At 39.8% G+C, this 25,946-nt stretch overlaps 1 protein-coding gene across 1 annotated transcript in view; it reads right to left on the bottom strand.

The window, feature by feature from the left end:
• crls1 (cardiolipin synthase 1) overlaps window positions 1-25,946 on the bottom strand; it is a 65,670-nt gene that overhangs the window by 11,764 nt on the left and 27,960 nt on the right. The window contains exons 3-6 of the mRNA XM_069932426.1: window positions 12,986-13,115; window positions 8,168-8,253; window positions 7,800-7,868; window positions 3,952-4,043 (exon numbers count right to left, since the gene is read on the bottom strand). Of these exons, the coding sequence (XP_069788527.1) occupies window positions 3,952-4,043; window positions 7,800-7,868; window positions 8,168-8,253; window positions 12,986-13,115 (377 nt within the window). The remainder of the gene's footprint in view (window positions 1-3,951; window positions 4,044-7,799; window positions 7,869-8,167; window positions 8,254-12,985; window positions 13,116-25,946) is intronic.

The raw sequence follows: 25,946 nt of genomic DNA, 5'->3' as shown, positions 1-25,946 counted from the left end.
ACTAAAAGAAGAGAATTGGCGGATAAAAAAATAAAATATGAAACACTACAAACATATAAGGTGGAGAAGAATATAATGGAGACAAAACAGAAATATTATGAACTAGGTGAAAAAACACACAAAATCCTAACATGGCAGCTTAAGACAGAACAAGCTAAGAAAATGGTATTGGCATCAAGGAAAAAAGACAAACAAATTACATTTAATCCAAAAGAAATTAAGGAAAACTTTACAGAATTCTATGAACAATTATACCGAACTGAAAACGAAGGGAAAGAAGGGAAAATAGATGAATTTCTGACTAAAATTGAACTACCAAAACTACAAATAGAGGAACAAAATAAATTAACAGAGCCATTTGGAATAGTAGAAATACAAGAGATAATAAAAAAATTACCAAATAATAAGACACCAGGAGAGGATGGATTCCCAATAGAATTCTACAAAACATTTAAAGACTTATTAATTCCGCCCCTCCTGGAAGTAATGAACCAGATTGATAAAACACAAAGCTTACCAGATTCATGTAAAACAGCAATAATTACAGTAATACTAAAGCAAGGGAAAGATCCACTCACACCAGCGTCATATAGACCAATATCTTTACTTAACACAGATTATAAGATAATAGCTAAACTATTAGCAAACAGATTAGCAGAGTATGTACCGAAAATGGTAAATTTAGACCAAACTGGATTTATCAAAAAAAGACGCACAACAGACAATATTTGTAAATTTATTAACTTAATTCATGCAGTAGAAGGGAATAAAGCACCTACAGTAGCAGTTGCTTTAGACGCAGAGAAGGCCTTTGACAGAGTAGAATGGAATTATTTGTTCAAAGTATTGCAAAAATTCAGTTTACCGGAGAAGTATGTTAATTGGATTAAAGCATTCTATAAGGGACCGTCAGCGAAAGTGACAGTAAATGGACATGTATCAAAGCAATTTAACTTAAGCAGGTCAACACGGCAGGGATGCCCACTATCACCTTTATTGTTTGCGTTAGCTATAGAACCACTAGCAGAATTGATAAGAACAGAAAATAATATAAAAGGAATAAAAATAAAAGACAAGGAATATAAAATCAGTTTATTTGCGGATGATGTTATAGTGTACTTAACAGAACCAGAACTATCAATAAAAGAATTATATAAGAAATTGAAGGAATATGGAGAAGTCTCGGGTTACAAGATAAACGTAAATAAAAGTGAAGCAATGCCTATGAATAATGCGGATTTCTCAAAATTTAAGAAGGAATCACCATTTAGATGGCAAATGCAAGTAATAAGATACCTAGGTGTACAAATAAACAAAAATCTCGGCCAACTATATAAACTCAATTATTATCCACTAATGAAAAAATTACAGGACGATTTAGAGCATTGGAAAGATTTACCACTAACACTAATAGGAAGGATAAACTGTATTAAAATGAACATTTTTCCAAGGATATTATACTTATTTCAGGCATTGCCAATACAACTGACAGAGAAATTCTTCAAGGAGTTAAAGAAAATAATAAGGAAATTTTTATGGAGAGGGGGGAAACCGAGGATAGCACTAAATAAATTAACAGAATGGTATAAACAAGGAGGCTTACAACTGCCAAACTTTAAAAATTATTATAGAGCCGCACAATTAAGATACCTATCAGATTTTTATCAAACAAGGGAAAAGCCAGATTGGACGAGATTAGAATTAGATAAAATAGGGGAAAAGATACCTGAACACATATTATATAAATGGGATGAAAAATTGGTACATCATAGAAGTTCTCCAGTATTACATCATCTCCTCAATATTTGGAAGAAGATTCATGTAGAAAGAAATACAACAAATTATCAATTACCAAAACTAATATTGACACAAAACAAGTTACTCCCTTTTACAATAGATAACCTTTCCTTTAGAGAATGGGAAAAAAAGGGATTAAAAGAATAGAAAATTGTTTTTCAGGAAATAGATTCTTATCCTTTGAACAAATGAAAGATAAGTACAATATAACTCAAGATACAGCGCTGGCATATTACCAATTGAGATCCTACTTGAAGGATAAATTAGGAAGCAGTTTGAGTTTGCCAGAGGGAAGTAACCTTGAATATGTGATTACAGATACAATGATAATCAAAAGATTTATAACAAATATGTATATTAAACTGCAAGAAAAGGAGAATGAGGAAACAAATGGTAAAACTAAACAAAAATGGGAACAAGATTTAAATATAAAGATAAAAGAGGAAACATGGGAGAAGTTATGCTCCGGAACAATGAGAAATACAATAAATACGAGGTTACGTATGATACAATATAACTGGATTACACAGGCTATACATTACACCTCAAAAGTTAAATAAATGGGACCCAACAGTATCTGATAGATGTTTTCGATGTAAAAAAGAAATGGGAACAACAATTCATGCAATCTGGACATGTGAGAAAGTAGAAAAATTTTGGGAAGATCTAAATCAGATATTAAATAAAATAACAGAAAGCAATATACCAAAGAATCCAGAGATCTTCCTCCTAAGTAACATAAAAAACAAAGAATTTGGAATTGATTTGGAGGATGCACAAAAAAGATTTGTTAAGATAGCTCTAGCCGTAGCAAAAAAAATGTATTATGTCAACCTGGAAATTGGAAGGTAATTTCAAAATACAACAATGGTATATAGAAATGAATAAATGTATTCCATTAGAAAAAATAACATATAGTTTAAGAAATAATATTGAAATATTCGAACAAATATGGGAGCCTTACATTAAATACAATAGCGAAAACCTACCGGGGACAATCATTACCTAAGTTAACGGAAGGAAAAGGAAATGAAAAGAATGGACTCAGTAGAATTTCTGGTGTATTTTTATTGAATGACAACATTGTCTGACTGGTTTAATGTATCCTAGATTTTATACCTTAAATGGATGGGAGGGGGGAGGTAGGGAGGGTGGGATGGGAGGAGGGGGGGGAAGGTGGGAGAAAATGGCACTGTATATGTGTGAAAAGGAAAAAGTGTGTACCATGGTTAATGTGATTTATGGTGTGAAAAATAAAAAATTTAAAAAAAAAACAATGAAGGAAGGCTGATTCAGGACATCTCAGAAGTACCCTTACGTAAAGTCTCAATGTCAGAATAAATAGAGCGAAGACGGATTAACTGGAAGAATGGATTTGAGTTCCGAAGGACGGGAGGATGGGATAAAGTATGGTTGAGGTAGTTGTGGGATTCTTTGGGCTTGAAAGTGATATTTGCTTTGCATCTCCCCTGAGATGGAAGAGAGATCCAGAAAGGAAAAATGGGTTGGAGAAGGACCATGGGGTGGCGAGCGCAGGAAGGAAATGTGCAGAAAAAAAACCCAACATTTGAAGTTTATTTGAGTGCAGGAATCTGCACCAATACAGTCATCGAGGCATGGGCCCATGTTACTTACCATATTTTTGTTCTGGAGGAAGTGATTATTGAGAACATTGCTCAATGCAAGAACATTATATACAGACCAGTTTGCAGTAAGTTAGCAGAGTAAATGCAATAGATTCACACAACAGATCGCGTTACAAGTATTGCTCATCAGAACTCTACATGTTTTCCATTCTCTCCCTGTCAATGGCTTTTTAAAAAAAACGCTCCTACTGATTTACATGTCCCATTATTCTAAATCTGATCCTGTAGCTTCAGCTCACAAGTTTGGAGAAATGCTTTTATCCTACTTATATTTGAAACCTCTTTAGCAGCTTGCAACTCTCAGCGCCTCCAAAATTCTCCTCGCAATTTGCTGTCTGTACATAACTCTGGCCATGCACTCAAGCTTGCCCCAATTTCTGCATGACATTGACCTGTCCTTTTGCGAGCTGCCATGAGACCATTCATTGGAGTTAAAGGAGCAGTGTAACAACAAGCTGCCTTAAGGTTGTCCTTCATTTGGGAGAAGAATGTTTCCTGCCAATCTCACCATAAAGTATGAAGGAACACGCTGTCCACAAAGTGAAAAACTGGAGCTGCTAGTGATGCAGCCACGAGTACAAGTTGAACTGCTGTGTTAACCTGCAACATAAAAAGAATGTTTGCAAATTAAAACCATCATATCTAGACATAATGTAGCAATTATCTCCTTTCCTTTTCCAGGTTTCTAACATTATGCTCTAGCCTTATATAAGTATTTCTCAATCTGTGGCCTGTTGGTTGACGCAGGTTTTTTTAAAAATATAGGTGGTCCATGGTAAGCAAAGTAATACTTAAGTTGATCTGTGAGTGAAAAAAGGAGTGAGGACAATGGCTTTATAATATGCTATCCAGCCATACTTTTTTGATGAATGTTGGAAATACATGAAATAGCTCAGAAAAAGCCAGGCATAGATTTTTTTTTGGAAACTTAGAAGAACATAACAGTCTTAATAAGAAGTACATGAGAAAATGCAGATGCTGGTACCTGCAGCAAAACCATCTGCTAGAGGAACTCAGACAGTCGAGCTGCATCAGTGGGAGAAAAAGAATGATCAACATTTGGGGTCAGAATGCTTTATTGAGCCTGTCTTAACAGTCTGAAACCAGAGTTTGTTTTGTTTCTAATTTTGAACTCTCATTCCGAAATGTTTCAATTACATTGGTCAATATATTTTTCCCCAAGCTTTTATGTATTTTATTATTTGCCAAAAAATACATCTCTTGAAGACTGAAGAGATAAATCGATGAAAGTGATTACAGGGTTGTAGAACAACAGCTAATAAGAGTTAAGAGTTAAGGATACAACTGAATTATAGAACAATCTCAGGGGATTAAATGGTGAAGGGCTCAAGCCCAAAACATTGGTTATGTATTTTTTTCTTTGCTATAAAAAGTACACTGTTTGACTTGCTGAACTTCACCAGCATTGTGTTTTTACTTCAACCATGGTGTCTGAAGAATTTTGTGCTCTACTCAGGGGATTAAATGGTCAATACCAAATCTTATTTGAAAATTAAAAGGTAATCAAGTGGCTTTTATTTAAGCTGACAAGAGAAAGTTACATGTCAAAAAAAAACTTTTCCTTTTTATAAGCTCATGTAAAATATTCAGTGAAAATTCCAACCCAGAGAATTTGTGGATGCAACACTGTTTAAAAACCTGACACATTTTCGAGAAAAGATGTTAATCAAAAACAAACCCTTAGATTCGTCTGTTCTTCCAGTTTAGTGTACAGCATTTGGTGCTCGAGGAAACCAATTCCAAATTGTAAAGATCATTCCGCAAACATAAGCTGAACTTTGGTCCCTTCAATCAATCAGCCACTCCAATTTTTACTGCACATTTCAAGTGCACTTTTTTCCTCCTTTGGTCAGATTTCATTATCTTCCCTTATTTAAACTTCCCACCTCTGCTTCATCCACCACCCCACTGACGTTCCTTTCCATTTCCCTTCATCAAAAAATGGCAGCACTGCCAGAGCAGCTGAAACAGCAGTGCTGCTGGTGTGGATCTGGGAGAGCGGAGACACAGTGCTGCACTGAAGGGTTCAAAAGCCCGGTCCAAATGCTGGTGGCTCCATACAGGTATTGTAATGGTATGGATTGTATGTTCTTGTTGGCCGGTAAAGGCTTGGGCTGGTCCACCCCCTGATGACACTCTCCTGTGGACTCCTCCCATGACCCAGGCCATAGAGGTCGAGTCACCTCTCCCTTCCCTGCACTTCCCTAGCTTGGATCCGGGCCAGCTCAAGTCTTATGTACAATAAAGCCTATCGCTCCCCTCAGTCTTTGTCCTTGTGATTATTAGGGCAACTGGTAGTGCCCAACAGGTATTAAACAGCTTGTTAGTGGAGTTGAAGGTGTAATTAAACTAAAATCCTGCAACCATGAGTCTGTGCCCCAGATGGTGGTGCCTTTGCTCAGCAGCGGCCATGAGGGGTTGCAGACTCTGGGGGAACAGCGGACTGGCGCAGGGCTACAGAAATGGAGAGAACACCCTCCATTGAGGAGACGACCCTACAGGACACTAACCGTGGAGGCGGACCAGCAAGGTGCTCAGCAGCTGAAGGACCCTACAGGATGGTAACCACGCCTGGCCGCAGCAGCTTTGAGACCCACACAGGCTGTGGGTGACTTGCAGTCGGTACCCCCACACGGGCTATGGGCTCATGGGATCCAGTATCAGAGCGAGAATTCAATAGAGTGTGAGGGAAAGTAGAGTTCCCAAAGGACCACAGGTGCTGAAGGCTTCCTGATCGTGTCAGAGGATTAAATCTGGAGCTTGGGTTGCCAATGTCTTGAAAAGGAGTTTGTGCAGCTGCAGAGGGTGCAGGGCCATTGGAGACAAGTCCACAAGCGCTCAATGTCTCTGAAGGGACTCTCTTTTGCTTCTCTTTCTCTCCAACTGTAATGGGTGCCAGGCAACACTAATAGTGTCTCTTTGTCTGTCTTGTGGCAGGCAGATGACAATTTTGTGTAATATTACCTGTAGGAAATCTTGATCTTTTCCTTTGTAACCCCAAATCCTTTTCCTTTGTAACTTTTTCCAGTTCTGATGAAATGGTATGAACCTGAACTATTATTTTTTTTCTCTCTCCAAAGATGCTTCCTGGTTGACTGAACATTTTCCGTTTTAAACAAGCAAAAGGCAACGCTACAAAGAGATCTATAACCTTCACTCAGACTTATGGTAATCAAGGTCACTAATATATTCATAACACAGAATTTCAGGATTTTTGCTACCGTTTCAAATTCCTGGGAGTCAACCTCTCTGAGGATTTGTCCTGGAGCATCCATCTTGAAGCAATCGCAAAGACAGCTCGCCAGCAGCTAAAACTTGTGAGGTGTCTGAGGCGGTTCGGTACGTCACCAAACACTATCGTAAACTTCTGCAGGTGTATTGTGGAGAGCATTCTGGCTGGTTGCATCACTGTCTGGTATGGAGGTGCCAACTCTCAGGACAAGAATAAACTCCAGAGGGTTGTTAACTCGGCCTGCGACATCACATGTACCAGACTTCACTTCAACGAGGACATCTACACGAGGGGGTGTCTTAAAAAGCAGCCTCTATCCTTAAAGACTCTCAGCACCCAGGCCATGCCCTCTTCACTCTACTACCATCAGGGAAAAAGTACAGGAGCCTAAAGACAAGCACTCAGCGGCACAAGGACAGCTTCTTCCCCACTACCATCAGATTCCTGAATAATCAATGAACCAAAGACACTACCTTACTTTACTTGCAATTTTTTAATATTATTGTTGCAAGATGGTTATAACATGAATGTTTACACTACGATGCTGCCACAAAACACCAAATTCCATGACTTGTTCATGACAAAAATTCTGATCCTGATTCATTTTCTGGATCACATTTGGGATTTGAACTCTGAAAACAGAAACCTGTAGGTCTTACCAAATAACAGACAAAAATTTGAGTTGAAAAGGATAAAAAAGGATGTTATGTTCCCTGCAAAAGACTAATTTTTACAGGAGCAAAATCAATGATTTCCAGAAATGGACACAAGCACTCCAGGATCAAAGATTTATTTCTAAACATTACAAGGAATTTACATCCTCTTGTCACATTTAAAAATAAATGTTGTTGAAATTCCGAAGATACTGCATTGTCATATAGAATAAAAGAACACTAGGATCAGGTATTTTAATTATTTCAATTAAAATCTGTCATATTGCAATCATCTCCATATTGATAAAGATTTGTGGATATGCTGCTACCATATCTTGGTAAGGTGATAATGTTAAGTAAGGGCGATCCTGATATCACACCTAACTAAAACGGATCCATTTAACTGACAATTCAGTGGCTTGTAGAAATCAATAGGAAAATTAGTCTTACCTTGCTGATAAAGGTTGGTTTTAATTGGGCAGTAGCATAACATGGATTGAAATATTTGCTCAATGTCCTCTGTGGGAGTGAGGAGAGAAATTATTTAGTTGTTTATAATTACTATTTATGTTGCACAAACTGCGTGTAAAAGACTGCAAACGAGCAAGGGGATGGATCAGTGGGAAATCATGGGGAATCAGAGATTTGAGTCTACATTCAAGCCACTGTACACAAGCACAGTATTACACAAAAGTAGTTGGTTCACTTAAGCATAACATATGCAAAAATACTGATACGCGAGCCATCGCAATAGAGGATGAAAAAGAAGACAGGACTTGAGGGGAAAAGGAGAGGGTAGTCATGGGTTTATTACTTACTGGTGCTGGAACCGTTCGGTATCTAATATAGAAACCAGCTGCAATCAAAATGACATCTCGCAAAAGAACCATCACAGTAAGAGGAGCTGAAAAAAGGGCAAATTATAATGGTGAGTGAAATCAATGGTGAATAAAGTGAAATTAAAAATGAAGCCACAAGCATAATTCACATTAATTCCTGGGCTTTTTTTTGTTCTACATTGGAAGAAATACCCACGTCATTAAGATTTCTCTAATTTCTGAATTAGTGCCTTTAAACTACATATTTATTTATATCTTCTTTTCCCTTAACCAGTACACAAAGTTCTACAGAATCGCAAATAAAAAAAGATGATTATTAAAGACATTTATGTACAAAATCCAAGCATGAAAACTCCAGTAAACCCAATGTTAAGCTCTTTCACAATTGCAAAGCATTAAAAGTAGTTGCAAAGATGTGCATAGACAATTGGCCATGTATCAAATCCTTTGCTATCTTCAAGTTCAGTCAATATAGTCCAGTAACAATTTTATGTTGTATAATATAAATCCCTTCAAAAATCACACCGACTAAAGTTCATCATCCCAATTTGTTATGCACCAACATATGTACTAAAAGACTCATCCCACTCCAGCCACACTCTCTTTAACCCCTCCTGACAAGAAGACAATTGACAAGCATGAGATCAAGCACCACCAGATTTAAGGATTAGTTTCTTTCCTTCCATTATCAAACTGTAAGACAGTAAAATTACAATGTCTTCTCTCCTTCACAACTGATCTCTCTCTGTAGCTCTACACTCCAGCACTGTGTCTTACTTGCTGCACTATGAATGAGATGGCTTTTGGGTGCCCATACTTATTTGGTGAAAGACCGGGGCCTGAAACTTTGGTTGCCCTTTACTTCCTGTGGATGCTCTGTGATCTAATGAATTTCTCCAGTCCATTTGTGTATTGCACTCTACCCAACATTCTTATTTAACGATATGTCTATAAAAAAAAAACACTAGCAATGGATTGATTCGGAGGCTCTGTCCACTGAACGCTTTGATGACCTACCTTTGAACAATTTCTCAATTTCTCTCCTATTCATATGAATTGATTTAAAACAATTCATCCCCAATGTGTTAAGTAATGAAAACATTTAAAATAGTTCATTTTTTTTAATTTATTTTGAGGACAAGATTCATTGCAGATGCTGGAATCTGGAGCACAAAAAAGAAACTACTGAAGGTGTTCAGGCAGTATTTGTTGAGAGAAATCGTCAAAGTTCCAGGTTAAACCCCTGCTTCAGGATTTTTAAAAATTTTACTTTCAGTTCAAGGTTAGCAATCTTATTCAAATCAATGGGATTACTTTTTCTTTTACCAACCACAGCTGAGGGGCATCCAGCTCCTCAGCCTCAGTGTGTGTCAGTGGCATCCGTGGACTCTACAGTGAGGGAACAGAGCATAGGAAATCAACCTGCCCGACTTCTACATGAGTTCACTGCACTGCAGAAGTCTCACAAGCTGATGAACTAAGGAGGCCATGACCAGTGGTTCTCCGCCAGTGATCTGCCTGCTCAAAAGCTAAATTAACCCAGACCATTTCTCCCTGCCTCCTCCCAAGGAGAGCCACTTCTGATTGAAATTCTCGCCCAATACTATATAATAGACTCAGCCGACATAAGTGCTCCAGTCTGCAGACCAGGACTTGCATCCATAACCTTGCCTCAGAAGTAGACAATGGACAGGACAGGTGAACCTGAGCATTTTGTGCAGTGGGGTTGGCTGCTCGGAGTAAATGCAGCAGAATAAATTGTTTCATCCATTAAAGGTAGTTCTTAATCTTAACACTGAAAAAAATTAGTTTAATTGAAGTTGAACTACCAGTACGTAAAACAAAGAAATACTTGTAAATTCAATATACTTTACAATGTGCTTCAAACAAAATTCTAATACATCTATGAAAAGTATCTTTGTTTTAAGGCCACAGAAATTACAAACAGTAATAATTAAAAATAAGCTTATCCCTCATGCAACAATGTGTTAAATTTTGGGATATTGCATGGCAAGAATAATCAGATCACCTGATTTCTCAGATTATGCTGAAGGCTATAAAATAGATCATGATGTGGAGAAGAAAGGGAACTCTGAAGTTCCAGGATTTCAGCCGTTATCCTCTCATGTCAGTATTCCAGAGGTTGCTGGCAGTTTTACTGCAACAACAGCCATACCTTAAGCAGTTTTTCTTTTATTTTAATGCTCAATGACTGAAGGATCTGGCCCCAAGATGGTTGCATCTATGTTTAACAGTGGCTTCACAAGGGGTTGCAGACTGCGGGAAAGCAGAGGACTGGCACAGGGCACCAGAAAGCAGGGAGAGCACCCTCCCATTTGAGCAGGAGAAGCAGAGGAGTTGGCCTAGGGGACGGTGACTACAGTGGCTGACCAGTGAGGGGCTGAGGCTGAAGACACACAGGCAGCGGGCTTTTGGTGACTCAAGGCGGGGTACCTACTCAGGCTGGGGGCTGCTGGGGGCTGCAGTCAAGGAACTTGCACTGGCTGTAGACTGCTGGAAACTGGCTTAAGACTGGCTGAAGGGGTACCAGGTATCGGAACTGGGATGTGAGAGGGCACTGAAGGCTTCCACATTGAGTCAGAGGTTTGAATCTGGAGCTTGGGTTGCTGATGGCTTGGATTGAAGGTGGAGGCTGCGGGAGTGCTGGGGGTGAATCTATGGACACTCAGTGACTGGCGGACTCTCTCTCTTGCTTCTCTTTCTCTGACTGTAAGGGGTGCCAGGTAATTTCTGCTGATGGCGAATCTTTGTCTGCTTTATGGTAAAATAAAGGAAATTTTGTGCAAAATTACATTTTCTGTTTTATGATATGACAATCAACTAATCTTGAAATGAATAAATTAGTTTATATAATAGGACATAATAAGAAACAAAGAATCCATCATCAATGCAGATAAGACTGTAAAAATAGAACATGAAAATATCACAGATAAGACATATAAATGCAAAAGCTACTTCTGATCTAGAAATTAAATATCATAGAGTACAAAAGAATTGAACTACATTTCCACTTAGGTTCCTTATCACTAATTCTGTCTATCTGAAACCGAGAATGGCTGAAGATTTAGTTTTCCATTTTCTCATCAGCACCCAATACATCAGTTCATGTTGTCCTGGAATGTCATTCTTGACCCTTCACCATTAATAAATCTACTTTGGACACAAAGCAGCAATGATTTGTCAGTGCTATTCCTGCAGGCCTAATCTACTTGTTTGATTGATTGACCGAGATGTAGTTTGTTACTGGCAAGACCTGGAAAAGATGGTTACGAGTCACCTTCTTAAATCGCAACAATCTTTTTTATGAAAGTACTCTCATGTTGCTATTAGGTAAGGAACTCTAGCACTTTGACCCAACAATGGAGAAGTTAGGATGGTGAGTGACATTGAAAAGAATGTGTTCGCATCAGTCTGCTGCCCTTGAACATCTTGGTCCTAGCAGCTTTTAAATTTGGAAGGGAATCTTGTCAATGTGAACCAAGTGGAGTACAGTAACTGGAGTACATTTGGAAACAGTACACTGTACAGACACCTTCAACTTGCAGCAGAGAACATTTAGACAGGTGGTTGTGTTATAAAACAAGTACAAACCACTGTTCTGGAATTACATAAAGCTTCTTGAATGTTGGAATTGCATTCATCCAAGCAAATGGAAACTGTTTCATCCCTCTCTTTCCTTGTTGTTTGCAGACTGTGAAAAGGCTCGGAGTGTCAAGATGTGGATACCTGGCCTCTGGCCTACAATTATAACTGGTATTTCTCTGGTTAATCCAAGTGATCTTCAGATTAATGACAACGTCCAGGAAGCTGATCTTAGGGGGATTCAGCAAGGTAATGCCATCGATTGTCAAGGATCAGTGGCAAAACTCTATTGTGGAAAATAGTCTTTGCTTGAACTTTCAGATGGCAGCCAACTGTATTTAAATGGTTAAAATCCTTCATAGAATTTAGAATTTCTTTTCATAATATTTAAAGTTACTGACCTTTTAAGAAGGAAAAAAACTCAACTTCACTTTCCAAGTGCTTAAAATAAATGCCTAAACAGTCAACCTGACTGAAAGAAAACCTGATGTTAAGTTGCGGCCAGAATACCAAGTACATCATCTAGATCTAGCTTTGTCACTGTATAAATTTTAATAGCTTCATTATTAGTGACTTATTGGAACTTGTAAATTATTTCTTGTGTAAACATAGGTTTAATTTTACTTTTTAATTTCTTGGCCTGCCCCCTGTGTTTCATTTAAAGATTTATATCAAAATAGTCCAAGACATGCTGACAAAGTGTTCTTCCAAGGTAAGTTGGAAACTTTTCACGATGTTGACGTCCAATGGGACAAACACAAAGGTAGCCCAATTTCTGAAACCAGTTTGTACAAAGAAAACTGCATCTATTGGTTGATGATCAACCATGATCATATTGAGTGGCAGGCCTGATTTGTTGGGCCTCCAGGTCTCCTTCCTTCATTTTTCTTGTGTGGGTATTTGAAACTGTGCAGGTAATTTCCCCACAGTGATCAGATCAATGTTTTTCCCACACAGAAAAAGGCTGTGTCTTGCGATCTTTCCCATGAGTAATCAGCTGGCTAAGAAACTGCAAGGAATGATCAGAAATTGAATGTGTTAAACAACCTTTACTATCAAGTAGATTTAGTCAACCCACATGATCCATTTTGTCCTGCAATCACAGAAGCAACAAGAAAGTCTTGCAGGCACTCCATCCTAGCCATCAAGTGACAGAAGAAGGGGAATAGTAACTAGTTTTTTTTTTAACAGTACCTGGAATGAGCTCAGCACAGGTGAGACTGATGTACAGCACACTGATCAGAATTTTATCTGCCAGTGGGTCCAAGGCACTTCCCAAAGCCGATTTCTGATTGGCCCAGTTTCGTGCAATGTAACCGTCCAACTGCAAAACAGGAAGAAAAAGAGTGTTGAGTGTTAGACACAACTAATCATGCATCAAAGCCCGCTACTGCTCAAGGTGCTGACTCACAACTGCGCTGACAGATTCTGCTTAATCATCACTTGCGGATGATACAACAACCTTTGGCCTTATCAACAATGATGATAAGTCAGCTTACAGAGACAAGGTTGGGTGGCTCATAAAATGATCCGAGAACAACAATCCAAGTCTCAATGGAAAAAAGACAAAGGAGATGATTGTGGACTATTGGTGGACGAAGGTCAAATATTCTCCACTACAATTCAATGGTTCTGTCATGGAGGGGAGACCGTAAGGTTCCTTGGTACAGCAGCGCCTACACTTCCTAAGCAGGTTGAGGTGGGAAAGGCAACCAGCCTTGACAACTTTTATAGGAGCATTATTGAGAGCGTCCTGTCTGGCTGTATCATTTTGTGGTATCGTAGCTGTAAAGCATTGGATTGTAAGTCTATACAGAAGATTGTTAAAAAGGCTGAGAAGATCACTGGGGTCTCCCTTTCCTCTATTGACCTTAACTGGGTGCATGGCAAAACAGGACTCAAAGAATTATAGTAGACCCTTTCCATCCTGTGCACAGCATGTTTGACCCACTAACATCAGGAAGGAGATACAGGAGCATCAAAATCAGGACTGCCAGCCAGGGAAATAGCTTGTTACTGCAGGATGTGAAATTGATGAACAATACCTTGTGACCAAGTAAATCATCCCAAAATATTTACATATTTATTTATGAAGGTTGGTTTCTTGGAGGATGAGAAGAGGGAATTGATATTGGGTAATGAGGAAATGGATGAGGCTTTAAATGACTCTTTTGTGTTGATCTTCATGGTGGAGGACATATCTACAATGCCAAAGACATGTTGTGGATGTGATGGGACATGAGGACCTGGAGGTAATTGAAGTGCCAGTTGATGAACACTAACACTAACCTGGATGCCTACCCCCTGCCACGCATCAATGAAATGATTAATCAGATAGCGCAATACAAAGTGTACTCCACTATTGACCTCAAAGCAGCTTAGGACCAAATCCCCATTAAGAAAAGGGAACGGTCTTATACGGCTTCTGAGTACTAAACACAAAAGTAAAATCAAGAACGATAAGATAGCACGTTGGCAAATAGAACTCTCAACATATAATTATGAGATCCAGTACAGACCGGGCAGGTTAAATGATCCCTCTGACGCATTGTCACGATCTGCTGCTGGTGCTCAGCTGGAGGGACTAAAAGAGATCCATAGCAGACCAGGAGTCATGAGGTTCTTCCTCGACATAAGGGCTAACAACCTTCCTTACTCTCTGGAAGATGTCAGGAAACTGACTAAAAGCTGTCCTGTTTGCGCAGAATGCAAACCGCAATACTTCAAAGCTCCGGAGGCCAATCTCATCAAGGCAACCCGACCTTTTGAGATGATTAGCTTATATTTTAAAGGGCCGTTACCTTCCAACAACAAAAATGTATATTTCCTTGCTGTAGTTGATGAATATTCCAGGTTTCCCTTTGTGATACCCTGCCCTGACGTCTTGTCAGCATCTGTCATTAAGTCACTTGACAGAATTTTCAGCATTTTTGGTTTTCCCAATTACATTCATACCGATAGGAGCTCAGCATTCACGAGTGCTGAACTGTGGCGAGCCCTGCTATGAAAGGGGATTGCCACCAGCCGTACCACGAGCTATAACCCGCAGGGCAATGGACAGGTCGAAAGGGCTAATGCTTCAGTCTGGAAGACTGTTAATCTTGCTTTAAAAACACATGGTTACCCTGTTACCCGGTGGCAGGAGGTGCTGCTAGAGGCGCTACATTCTATTCGGTCTTTATTGTGTACTGCAACAAATCAAACACGTCATGAAAGTATGTTTGCCTTTCCTAGGAAATCAGGAACTGTGATGGACTGGCCAGCCTGTTTATCTGAGCATGGAACCGTGCTGCTGAAGAGCCACGCTCGGGCACGTAAAACAGACCCCCTAGTCCAACCAGTTCAGCTATTGCATACCAACCCCAACTATGCTCATGTTAAATTCCCAGACGGGAGTACTGACACTGTACCCCTAAGAGATCTGGCCTTGCCTGCTTCGCCCCTTCCTCGCACCCCTACTCAGAGTGAGCCTGAGAGGTTGGACTCACCCCCCCAGCCTGTGACCCCCTAGTAAGCTTTCCTTAAGATGGCCATGCTGAGGCTCCACTGTCCAGAAGTCAGTCCTTCTCACACTACAGACCCAGGACCTGTACCAGTTCCCAAGGTTTCAAAGGGGCCACCTGTTTTGAGACGAAGCACCAGAATTCGTAAACAACCTAATAGGCCGACATATTCATAAAACATCTCATTATATTTCGATTGCTTGCTAGATACTGGTGTATTTTGGCTGTTAGAGTATTCTCAATGCCAAACATGGTATCCATGTATTGCTTGCTTCAGTCTTTCCTAGCAGCTGTCCTTTTGATTTTAACCCTTCTTCTGCTGGGGGGAGACTGTGGTGAATGTCTGCCAAACTGCCTGTCTCCCCTCTGGCGAGCCTTGCTGTACTAACATTGGCTGTGCTTTATCTCTACTGTTAAGGACACTCCCCTTGGATATAACTGTATATGCATCTATTGTCTTTCATTAATGTACCATGAGTTTCTGCTATTAAAATTGAAGAGCCAGTTGATGAAGTAGACAAAGACAATGTGGTCAAACAATAATCATGGCTTTTATTAGCAGAAACTCATGGTACAATAATGAAAGACAATAGGTGCATATACAGTTATATCCAAGGGGAGTGTCCTTAACAGTAGAGATAATCCACAGCCAATGTTAGTACAGCAAGGCTCGCCAGAGGGGAGATAGGCAGCTTGGCAGATATTCACCACAGTAATAGCTATCAATGAAGGAGTAGTACTCAGAAAACATGAGGGTCTAAAGATAGAGAAGTCCCCTGGTCCTGATGGAATACACCTCAGGGTACTGAAACAAATGGCAGAAGTTATAGTCGAGGCTTTGGTCATAATTTTCCTAAACTCTCTGGGCACTGGGCAGATCCCGGTGGATTGGAAAGCAGTGAATGTCACACCACTATTCAAAAAACAATGTTGGCAAAAGCCAGGGAACTGCAGGCTGTTGGTAAAATGCTTGAATCTATCAATAAAGAAGAAATATTGAGGCAGCTGGAGCAAAATGGATCCATCAGGCAGATGCCCCAAAGGCAAGTCCTGTTTGACAATTTTTCTGAAGTTCTTTGAGGATATAACAAGTGCGCTAGATAGAAGGGATCAGATGGACATTGTTGACCTAGATTTCCAGAAGACGCTCGATAAGGTGCCACAATAAAGACTTGAACAGAAATAATGATGCATTGAGCTGGGGCTCATGTATTAGTATGAATAGAGGATTAGTTAACCAGAGAGTTGGGATACAGGGATGTTTTTCTGGTTGGCAATCAGTCGTAAGCGGGGTATCGCAGGGATCGGTGCTGAGCCAGCAACTGTTGACGATATACATTAACGATCTGTAAGAGGGAACAGTGTATCTAAGTTTGCTGATTACATTAAAATGACTGGAAAAGCAAAGTGTACAGAGCATATGGAGAGTCTGCAGAGAGATATAGATTGGTTAAATGAGAGGGCAAGAATCTGGCAGATGGGAGTCTTTGGCTTGGCTTCGTGGACGAAGTTTTATGGAAATGTGAGGTTATCACTTTGGAAGGAAAAATGGAAGAAAATAACAGCAGCACGTTGCCATGCAGAAAGACTTGGGAGTGCTCGTGCATGAATCACAAAAGGTTGGTTTGTAGGTGTAGCAGGTTATCAAGAAGGCAAATGGAACGTTGGCCTTCATTGCTAGAGGGATTAAATTTAGAAGCAGGACAGTTTTGCTGCAACTGTACAAGATACTGATGAGGCCACAGCTGGAGTACTGTGCGCGCTTCTGGTCTCCATACTTGAGGAAGGATGTACTGGGTTTGGAGGTGGTAAAGAGGAGGTTTACCAGGTTAATTCCAGAGATAAAGAGGTTAGCCATTGAGGAGAGATTGAGTTGTCTGAGACTTTACTCAAAGGAATTTAGAATAATGAGAGGGGATCTTATAGAAACAACTCAAATTATGAAAGCCATAGTTAAGATAGAGGTAGGTAAGTTGTTTCCATTGGTGGGGGAGATCAGAATTAGGGGTCATAGCCTTAAGGTTCAGGGTAGTAGATTTAGGACGAAGATGGGGAGGAACTGCTTTTCCCTGAGGGTGGTGAAACTAGATTCGCTGCCCACTGAAGCAGTGGAGGGTACATCAGTAAATATATTTAGGCAAGGTTGGATAGATTTTTACATAGTAGGTGAATTAAGGGATATGGGGAAAAGGCAGGTAGGTGGAGATGAGTCAATCATCAGATCAGCCATTGAATGGTGGAGCAGGCTTCCCAAGCCAGATGGCCTACTCCTGCTCCTATAGCTTATGTTCGAAGAGTTAAATCACCATTGATGAGATTATAACTAAAGTACAGCATACACCTTTGGTTGCCTGGCTCAAGAAAGAATATCATACATCAGAAAAATTTCCAAAAAACGATTCTCAAGGATGTTATTGGGGTTGGAGGGCTTGAGCTATAAAATGAGCCTTCTTGGAGTGCAGAGCACTGAAGGGTGACGTTATAGAGGTAAACAAAATCATCACGGCATCGAAGAGGTGAGTAGCCAGTATATTTTTCAGAGTAGAGGAACCTGAAACAAGAGGGCCAAGATTTAAGTTGAGAAGGGAAAGATTTGAAAAGGATCTGAAGGGCAACTTTTTCTACACAGAGGGTGGTGGGTATATATAGAATGAGCTGCCACATGAATTAGCAGAAGCAATTATAATATTTAAAAGACATTTAGACAGATATATGTAGAGGAAATTAAATCCTTGACAAACCAAATTAACATAACGTCTTCAGGAAATTGAACCTTTACCACAACCTGCTCAACCTGATGTTGTTTATTCAAATTTTGTGTTTTATCTCCTGTGATCCGCTGTGAAAATATTGACCAAAATTCCTTGGATAACAAGCAAGGCCATCACTCTATTTCAACAGGATGATTGAATCTCTCAACCTTTGGTCCATGGACTACCAGGGGATAAGAGGTTCATTATAGGTGGTCTGCTGAATGTGGCAAAAGTTATTGAGATAATGAGTGATAGGTAAAGCAAGGATATCGATTTGATGATGATGGGAGGGCGGGTGGGTGGGGGGGAAAGATGTCTTAAAAGATTTTCCCACCCAAAATGCTCACTTCCCAGCAAACCCCTCACCACTGTCATCACTGGTGATTGGTGGGATTGTTATTGGTTGGTCTGTGGTCAGAAAAAAGACAGGAGATGATCTATAGGTGTAAGAAGGTTAAGGACAACTGGTTTAGATGAAAGATCATCTATAACTGGACAGTGTACTCTTGAGCATTCAGGACACAAGCAAAGCCAATAAGGATTCCCTTCGTGGACACTTCGGGGAGATGCCTGGATTTTACAAGTGGGTCCTCATAGTGGCAAGCAGGATCTGGAATAATATATAATATAGAATAAAAGGGTAGCACTTATAACGTAGTTGTTAGCTCGGCAGCATGAGAGTGGTAGTGATTCAGGTTCAAATCTGGCACTGTCTTTATGGAGTTTGTACGTTCTCCCCAAGACCACATGGGTTTCCTCGAGGTACTCCAGTTTCCTCCCACTTTCCAAAGATGCATGGGATTACTAGGTTCATTGGTGACATTGATGTACTTGGGCAGCACAGGATCAGGGGCAGGAAGGGCCTGCTAACGTGAGGGATCTCTAAATTTACAGTACAACTCCAATTATCCAAAATCGGATTATCCAAAATCCTCAGTTATCCAAAACTTTTTGGACCCAGAAGTGACCTGGATAAATGAAGATATCCAAAACAATCATCAGTTATCCAAAATTTTCTTTAGAGTTGAAATGACATCACAGGTTGAAAAAATTTTAGAATTATGGAAAAACCTCAGAGTAGAATTTTTAATGTTATTTTGTTCAGGTTGACTTTTGATGAGAATTAAACATTATTTCCATGTGTAAAACGTCTTCGCTTATTGTTTGAACAGTGTTACAAATGATTTGCTTGCTACTGGGCGATTAAAAAAAAACAGTTATCCAAAAATATCGTTTATTTCAGATAATCGGAGTTGTACTGTAATTTAAGAAAGAACTGAGGCCTCAACCACAATATATCGGGGTTAAAATTATTATTGCAAACACAAGACAAGTGAATAAAAACAGACAATGCTGGAGATAGGCAATTGGTCTTGCAGAACCAGCAAAGTTATGAAGATTTTTAGATCAGGAGAGCAACCTCTTTTTATCTTATAAAATGAATTAAAAAAAGAACTATGTATATGGAGTACTTGGCTTTCATTTGTGGTTTCAACCATTGTTTATTGTGATATTTAAAAAGAATAAAACAAATCCATTTCACCACTGGACCTGCTTGGGTTTAAATCAAACTTTCAGATGTTAGAAAGAAAATGGTGATAACAAAGATGAAACTTTAAACCGCTAAGCACATCCCTAATGAAAGAAGTCCTAGTCAACAATGCTTTATTATCTATTTCACCTGATGCGATATTAATGGTCAAAATATCCATTGTCGTCACCCTAATCTCATCAGCAGAAGTAATTGCGGCTGTTCAAAAAAAATCAAAATCAGTCATTTTCTTTTAAGGACTTGCAAACAGCTGGGATAGATCGCTGTCTTCCATGCACCACATTCCCAGGGAGGGAATGTGTTTTTCTAGCCCCATCCCTGGCTGGTACAACTCCTACAAACAGTTTATCATCACTGTTTATCTTAATAATGGCACTGGAATTTCAGAAGCCCACCCTACCCCCATTCCCATAAGCCATGTTTCCACAACAGAAATCTTCATTGTAAGAATTATCTCTTAACATTGTAAATAGTTTTGACATTTCCCCAGTGATTAAATGCACTGCTCATAGCAATACTCAGCCAAACCAACTGAGGAATTTTCATATTTCGGAAAATATTCAAAATCTGGGAAATGGCCAATTAGGTGGATCACTTGGAGGTCTGCATCTAAGCAACACTTTGCAGGAGAATTTTAAAGAAAAACCAGGTGAATTGATAATCAGAAAATTAATTTTCCTGTGAAGTGGGATCAATGCAGGGTGTTAGGACAAGTGGGTGGTCCACACATTGATGTTGCTTTGCATCCAGTAACATTCATTTTGTTCCTATCCAAGGCACTCCCTTCAAATACAAAAAAAAATGACCTTTCCCTATTTGGAACTCAGCATATGCCATTTGATTACTCTTGTAGATCCAAGTCCATGGATCTTTCAAAGTTGCCATGGATATTGATAGGGTGGTTAAGAATGCACATGGTGTGCTTGCCTTCATTAGTTGGGGGGTTGAGTTCAAGAGCCACAAAATATAGTTGCAGCTCAATAAAACACTGGTTAGCGTACACTTAAGAGTTGTGTTTGCAACTCTGGTGCCTCATTACAGGAAGGGTAGAACACAGAATAGCTCAGAACATGCTTTTTGGCCCACAACATTGCACTGACCTACATAAGCCTAGTCCACAACCAATTTTTAAAAAAATTTAGACATACAGCATGGTAACAGGCCATTTCGGTGCATGAGTTACCTCCAACCACTGGTATGTTTCAAACGGTGGGAGGAAACCGGAGCTCCCGGGGAAAACCCAAGCTGACATGGGGAGAACTCCCTACAGTCAGTGTGGGATTCGAACCCTGGTCCTGATTGCTGGCACTGTAAAGGCATTGCCCTAACCATTACGCCAACCATGCCGCCCTTCCTTCTAACCCTTCCTTCCCTCACAAACCATAACCTATTTTTCTTACATGCAAATGTCTATTTAGGAATCTTTTAAATGTCCCTATTGTAACAGTCTCCCCACCACCACTGGCAGTACATTGCAGATACCCACCACTCTACATGTAAAAAGAATCTCCCCTAAACCACTCACTTTAAACAGATGCCCTCTGGTATGGGCCACTGCTGCACTAGGGAAAAAAAATAATGCTGTACGCCACTATTAAGTCTCCTTTCATTCACTGTCACTCTAAGGGGAAAAAAAACTAATTCACTTAACCTTTCCTCCGAAGATGTTCTCCAATTCAGGCAGCATTCTGGTAAATCTCTGCATCTTCTCTAAAGCTTCCATATCCATCCTTACCCGCTGTTGGATGGATTGAAAATTGTTTATTTTAATGCAAGAAGTATGAAGAATAATGGTGATGAATTTAGGGCATGGACAAATAAATGGAATTACGAAAGGGTGGCCGTCACAGAAGACTTACTGACACTGGGTTTTATATGATTCAAAAGTAACAGGGAAGGAGGTAAAAGAAGGGGGTTGGGAAATGGCATTGCTAATCAGGGATAGTATCACTCCTGCAGAAAGGGAGGATGTCAAGGATGGATCGTTCACAGTCAGTGCGGTGCTAGTCTGAAACAGGAAGGGAGCAATCACTATAGTCCCTCAAATTACTACTAGGCCACGGAGGAGCAGACAAGTAGTTTTTTTTGGCAAAGGCGCAAAAATAATATGGTTGATATCAAACCCTAATATCAATTGGCACCTCCTTAATGCAAGGGGTTTGGATGCTCAAGGGAAAATGTGTCTGGAGGCAGATAGGGGAAGTCCTTCATGAATATTTTGCTTCAGTGTTTACCAAAGAAAGGGACCTTGACAAATGTGAGGCTAATGTGTTGCAGCAGTGGAGCTCCTCAAAAACATCAAGATAGATAAATTCCCAAGTCCCGACAGCATATACCCCAGTTTAGTATGGAATTGAGGAAAGAGATTACTGGGGTGTTGGTGATGATCATTGCATCATTCCTGGCCACAGGACTGGTACCAGAGGATTGGAGGAAGGCAAATGTTGTTCAGTTATTCAAGAAATGTAAAAAAGGAGAATCCGGGGCATTATATATCAGTGAGTCTTGCATCAACGGAAGGCAAACTGGAACATATTGCTTAGGTGGTGGTTGTGGCTCGGACAATAGCGATATTTAAAAGCCTCTTAGATTGGCACATGGATGCAAGAAAAACAGAGGGGGGTAGTTTATGGGCTGTGAGGGACAGAAGGGTCGATTCATGTGGAATAGGTTTATATAGGGCAGCGCAACATCATGGGCTTAAAGGCTTGTACTGTGCTGTTCTGTTCTGTATTCTATTATGAAGTTACACGATCAGCCATGATTATATTGAAAGGTGGTGCAGGCTCAAATGGCTGAATGGCCTCCTCTTCCTCCTATTCACTATGATTCTGTGAACATGTTGGTGTCCACTTCAGTTTAGTCTCAAACACCACAGCCATTCAATCTTTTACCATTTTACTTCTCAATGATGTCCTTTGTTCCATGTTACTTAAAGAACCATTACGAGATGAAAAGTACATTTAATTGAAGAGTAGAATAAAATTTGGCAATGATTAGCCTCCTTTTCTGCCTTTGTACATCGTCTTACAAAAGTACAACACAAACTTGACCGTTTTGAACAAGGCATCTTATCAACTGCTGCAATGCATTTAACTTCAGAACCTTATCACTATGTAATCAGTCAAATATCAATTATAGATGAGGTGTTTGGTCAAGCAAGACAGGTCTGTGAAGGATTATAAAATTCTTCGAGAACTTTAAAGAGTTGGTGCTAAGTGGTTGTTCCCTCAGCAGAATGAAGCAATTCTGTTCCTCTGATAAATGGTTCACTATTTACAATTGAGATAAGAAAAAAAAAGAACGTTTCTCTGGGAAGTTGTGAAACTGAAAACATTATCCCAGAAGAATGTGAAAAGTATTTCATTGAGGTTACTCAGGAAAAGGTAACACTGCAGTGAATGCAGGATTTCAAATAGTTAATTCTGCTTTATAAAATATTATCGGAGCAAGTACAGAAGTACATTCTCTGACACATAGAATGTAAGGAGATGAAGCAAGTCATCATGTTACTTATAGGACATTGGGAAAAGTCAGAGAGAAGGGAGGGTGAACCATGCTTGACTTACTTCCACCCCCTCACAAGATCTACAGCAGAAACTTTCCACAAATCTCTTACTTCAGCCTGTTTATGTGTGTCACAGAACTTATTTCTTCAGAACCTGAACCCTGTTCTTTTACCCCTCCTACATTCTCTTCTTGCTGCATCTACAAACACTGCCCTTCGCCGGCTTGACAGCTTTGTGTTTCCTGATATCCCAACTAGCTCACCTTCATTATGAACGCTTTAACCCTTTGGATCTCCAACCAGACCATGAATTAAGATCCTGTCCCATACTACCACCATCATCACCTAAAAGAATGAGTTCTCATGCCAAACAACTTTACCTCCTCTCACTTCCTCTAAATATGTAGTTATCAGAACCTACGTGGGCCCATCTCTGTTTTAGCCTTACCCAGACCCAGTCTCACACCCTTTTCCCCCAGTTCAAAGTCTGTAATGGTGACGCTTCCTATTCAAAAATATCAAAACCAATGCTGCCAATTCCCACCCCAGTTCTTATTTTAAAATGATCCATCTCTGGCTCTTCCCCTCCCAGCTTGACTTCTTTATTTCTAACTCAGAAAATAAAGCAGCATGCAGTATCAACTGAAAGCGCAACAGCTCTCAAAGTTATCACCTTTCTCCTCCCTGTCAGGACTCAACCTCCATTGCAACTCTTCTGACCACACCATTCTCCACATCTATCTTTATTTTTTTTCCCTTATTAGCATAGCTGACAAGGGTCTCAATCATGTGTTCCATTTCTCCTATATCTTCTTTCATCCTGTCTCCACTCTATCTGTCTCCACATTCAGTATCTTCAAGGTGGAGCCTGCTGCAACCTATCCTCCCTTCTCAAAATTCCAAAGAAACCACCCTTTTGTGAGCCAATACACTAGAGAAACTCAGCATCTATAGGAAGTAAAGGGTGACCAAAGTTTTGGGCCTGAGCCCTTTGTCAAGGAATGATCAAAGAACAGGCAGATATCTGAATGAAAGGTTGGGAGGCACCTTTTTAAGCTGCTGGCAGTCTCCACTTTCCATCTCACTTGATCTTCACCAGGTAAAGGGCTTTCCCTTTCGCTCCCCCCTTTTTTTTATATAGTTCAAGATTTGTTTTATTTCTAACTTCAGTCAGAAGTTCAGTCATCGACCCTAAAGATTGCTTTTCTTTCTCCACAGACACCCAATATTTCCAGCATTTTCTATTTCAGGACAGCAAGTGATTGGACTATTAATAATGAGCTCATTTCAGGGTATGATTAATTGTTCATCAACCCAGCAAATATTTTTGCAGGGAAGCTCTCAGGAATGACCATGGGTTAATTGGATGGGTCTTCATACTGGACAAAGACAGTGTATCCTTTGAAAGATTGAATTCCTTGGTGACTTCAACAGGCACTGCAATGCTCCCAGTCATCTGGTCAATTTTCTCTACAAACATAGTGTGAAGTAAAAGGCAATTAAGAAGAGTTTAATTTTTGAATTCAGTTTATTCCTAAATACTTTTTAGTGCTTACTTTTACCTCTACAACTGGCAATCAGACTGAATGGACAAGCATTCACAGGTATGTTTCCTAGACATTCATGTATTACTCTGGTCGAATTCTTATCCATAAGGCTAATGTCATTGACAAAGTAAATATTAACCTTTCAGTAACATTGTAAAAAGTTACCTGGCCATGACATTGGAGCAGAATATGGCCTACCCAAAAAAGGGTAGTGTTTTCCTTCCGAAAATGCTTTTGACAAATTCTAGGGACAGTTAGAGCCATTAAAAAAATATCAGTGTGTCAATTTTAAAATAACTTCAAATTAAATACAGTATCTCAACTTGAGCAATTATAAACAATAATGAAATGCAGTCCCTGTATTATCTTTTTCCAAATCATACTGGTAAAATTCCATTCCTGGCAATATGTAGCTCCTGGTCTCCAAGTGGAGTCCATGAGTGGACTACAGCCAAATTAAGGCACACAACTCTCAATCCCCTTGTGTAAGACTTTGATAAAAGCATCTGAAGGTATAATTTAGTCACCAAGTCATAAAGCATGAAACAAGTACTAAGAGCAACTTGTCCACACCAATCAAAATGTACCACCCACACTTGTTCTACTGGCCTCCATTTGGCCCATATCCCTCTAAACCAATCTTATCCATGTATCCATCCAAAGGTTTCTTGAATGTCATAGTAGTATTGCCTCAACAGCCTCCTTTGGCAAACCATTCCATACACCCACCACCCTCTGTGTAAAAAAAGTTCCCCTCATATTTCTGTTAAATCTCTCCCAATTATATTTGAATAAACAATGTAACTCATCTCTTAAATTATAAATGCATACACACCATATTTAAAAACACCAATGCTAAAATAGCCACTTTGCTGGCCAAAAAAGTTAACTGTTTCTCAATATCACCAGCTTGGATGATCTTTCCTTGTCCCAACACACTAAAGGTATCATGAAGAAAGCACATCAACACCTCTATATCCTCAGGAGTTTGTGGAGGTTTGGAATGATTCCAGAAATCCTAGCAAATTTTCACAGATATGTGGTGGAAAGCGTGATGACCGCGTCTGATATGGGGACACCAATACCCCAGAGTGAAAAGCCCTCCTAAAGGTAGTGGATACAGCCCAGGACATTACAGGCAAAACCCTCCCCACCATTGAGAATATCTACAAGGAACGCTGCTGTTGAGAGTAGCAGCAATCATCGATGATCGACACCACCCAGCACGTGCTGTGTTCTTGCTGCTGCCATCAGGAAAGAGGTGCCACAATACTCGCACCACCATGCTCAGG

The sequence above is a fragment of the Narcine bancroftii genome, chromosome 4 (genome assembly GCF_036971445.1).
Source record: "Narcine bancroftii isolate sNarBan1 chromosome 4, sNarBan1.hap1, whole genome shotgun sequence".
Lineage (NCBI taxonomy): Eukaryota > Metazoa > Chordata > Chondrichthyes > Torpediniformes > Narcinidae > Narcine > Narcine bancroftii.
This window is presented reverse-complemented; position numbering and strand designations above follow the sequence as displayed.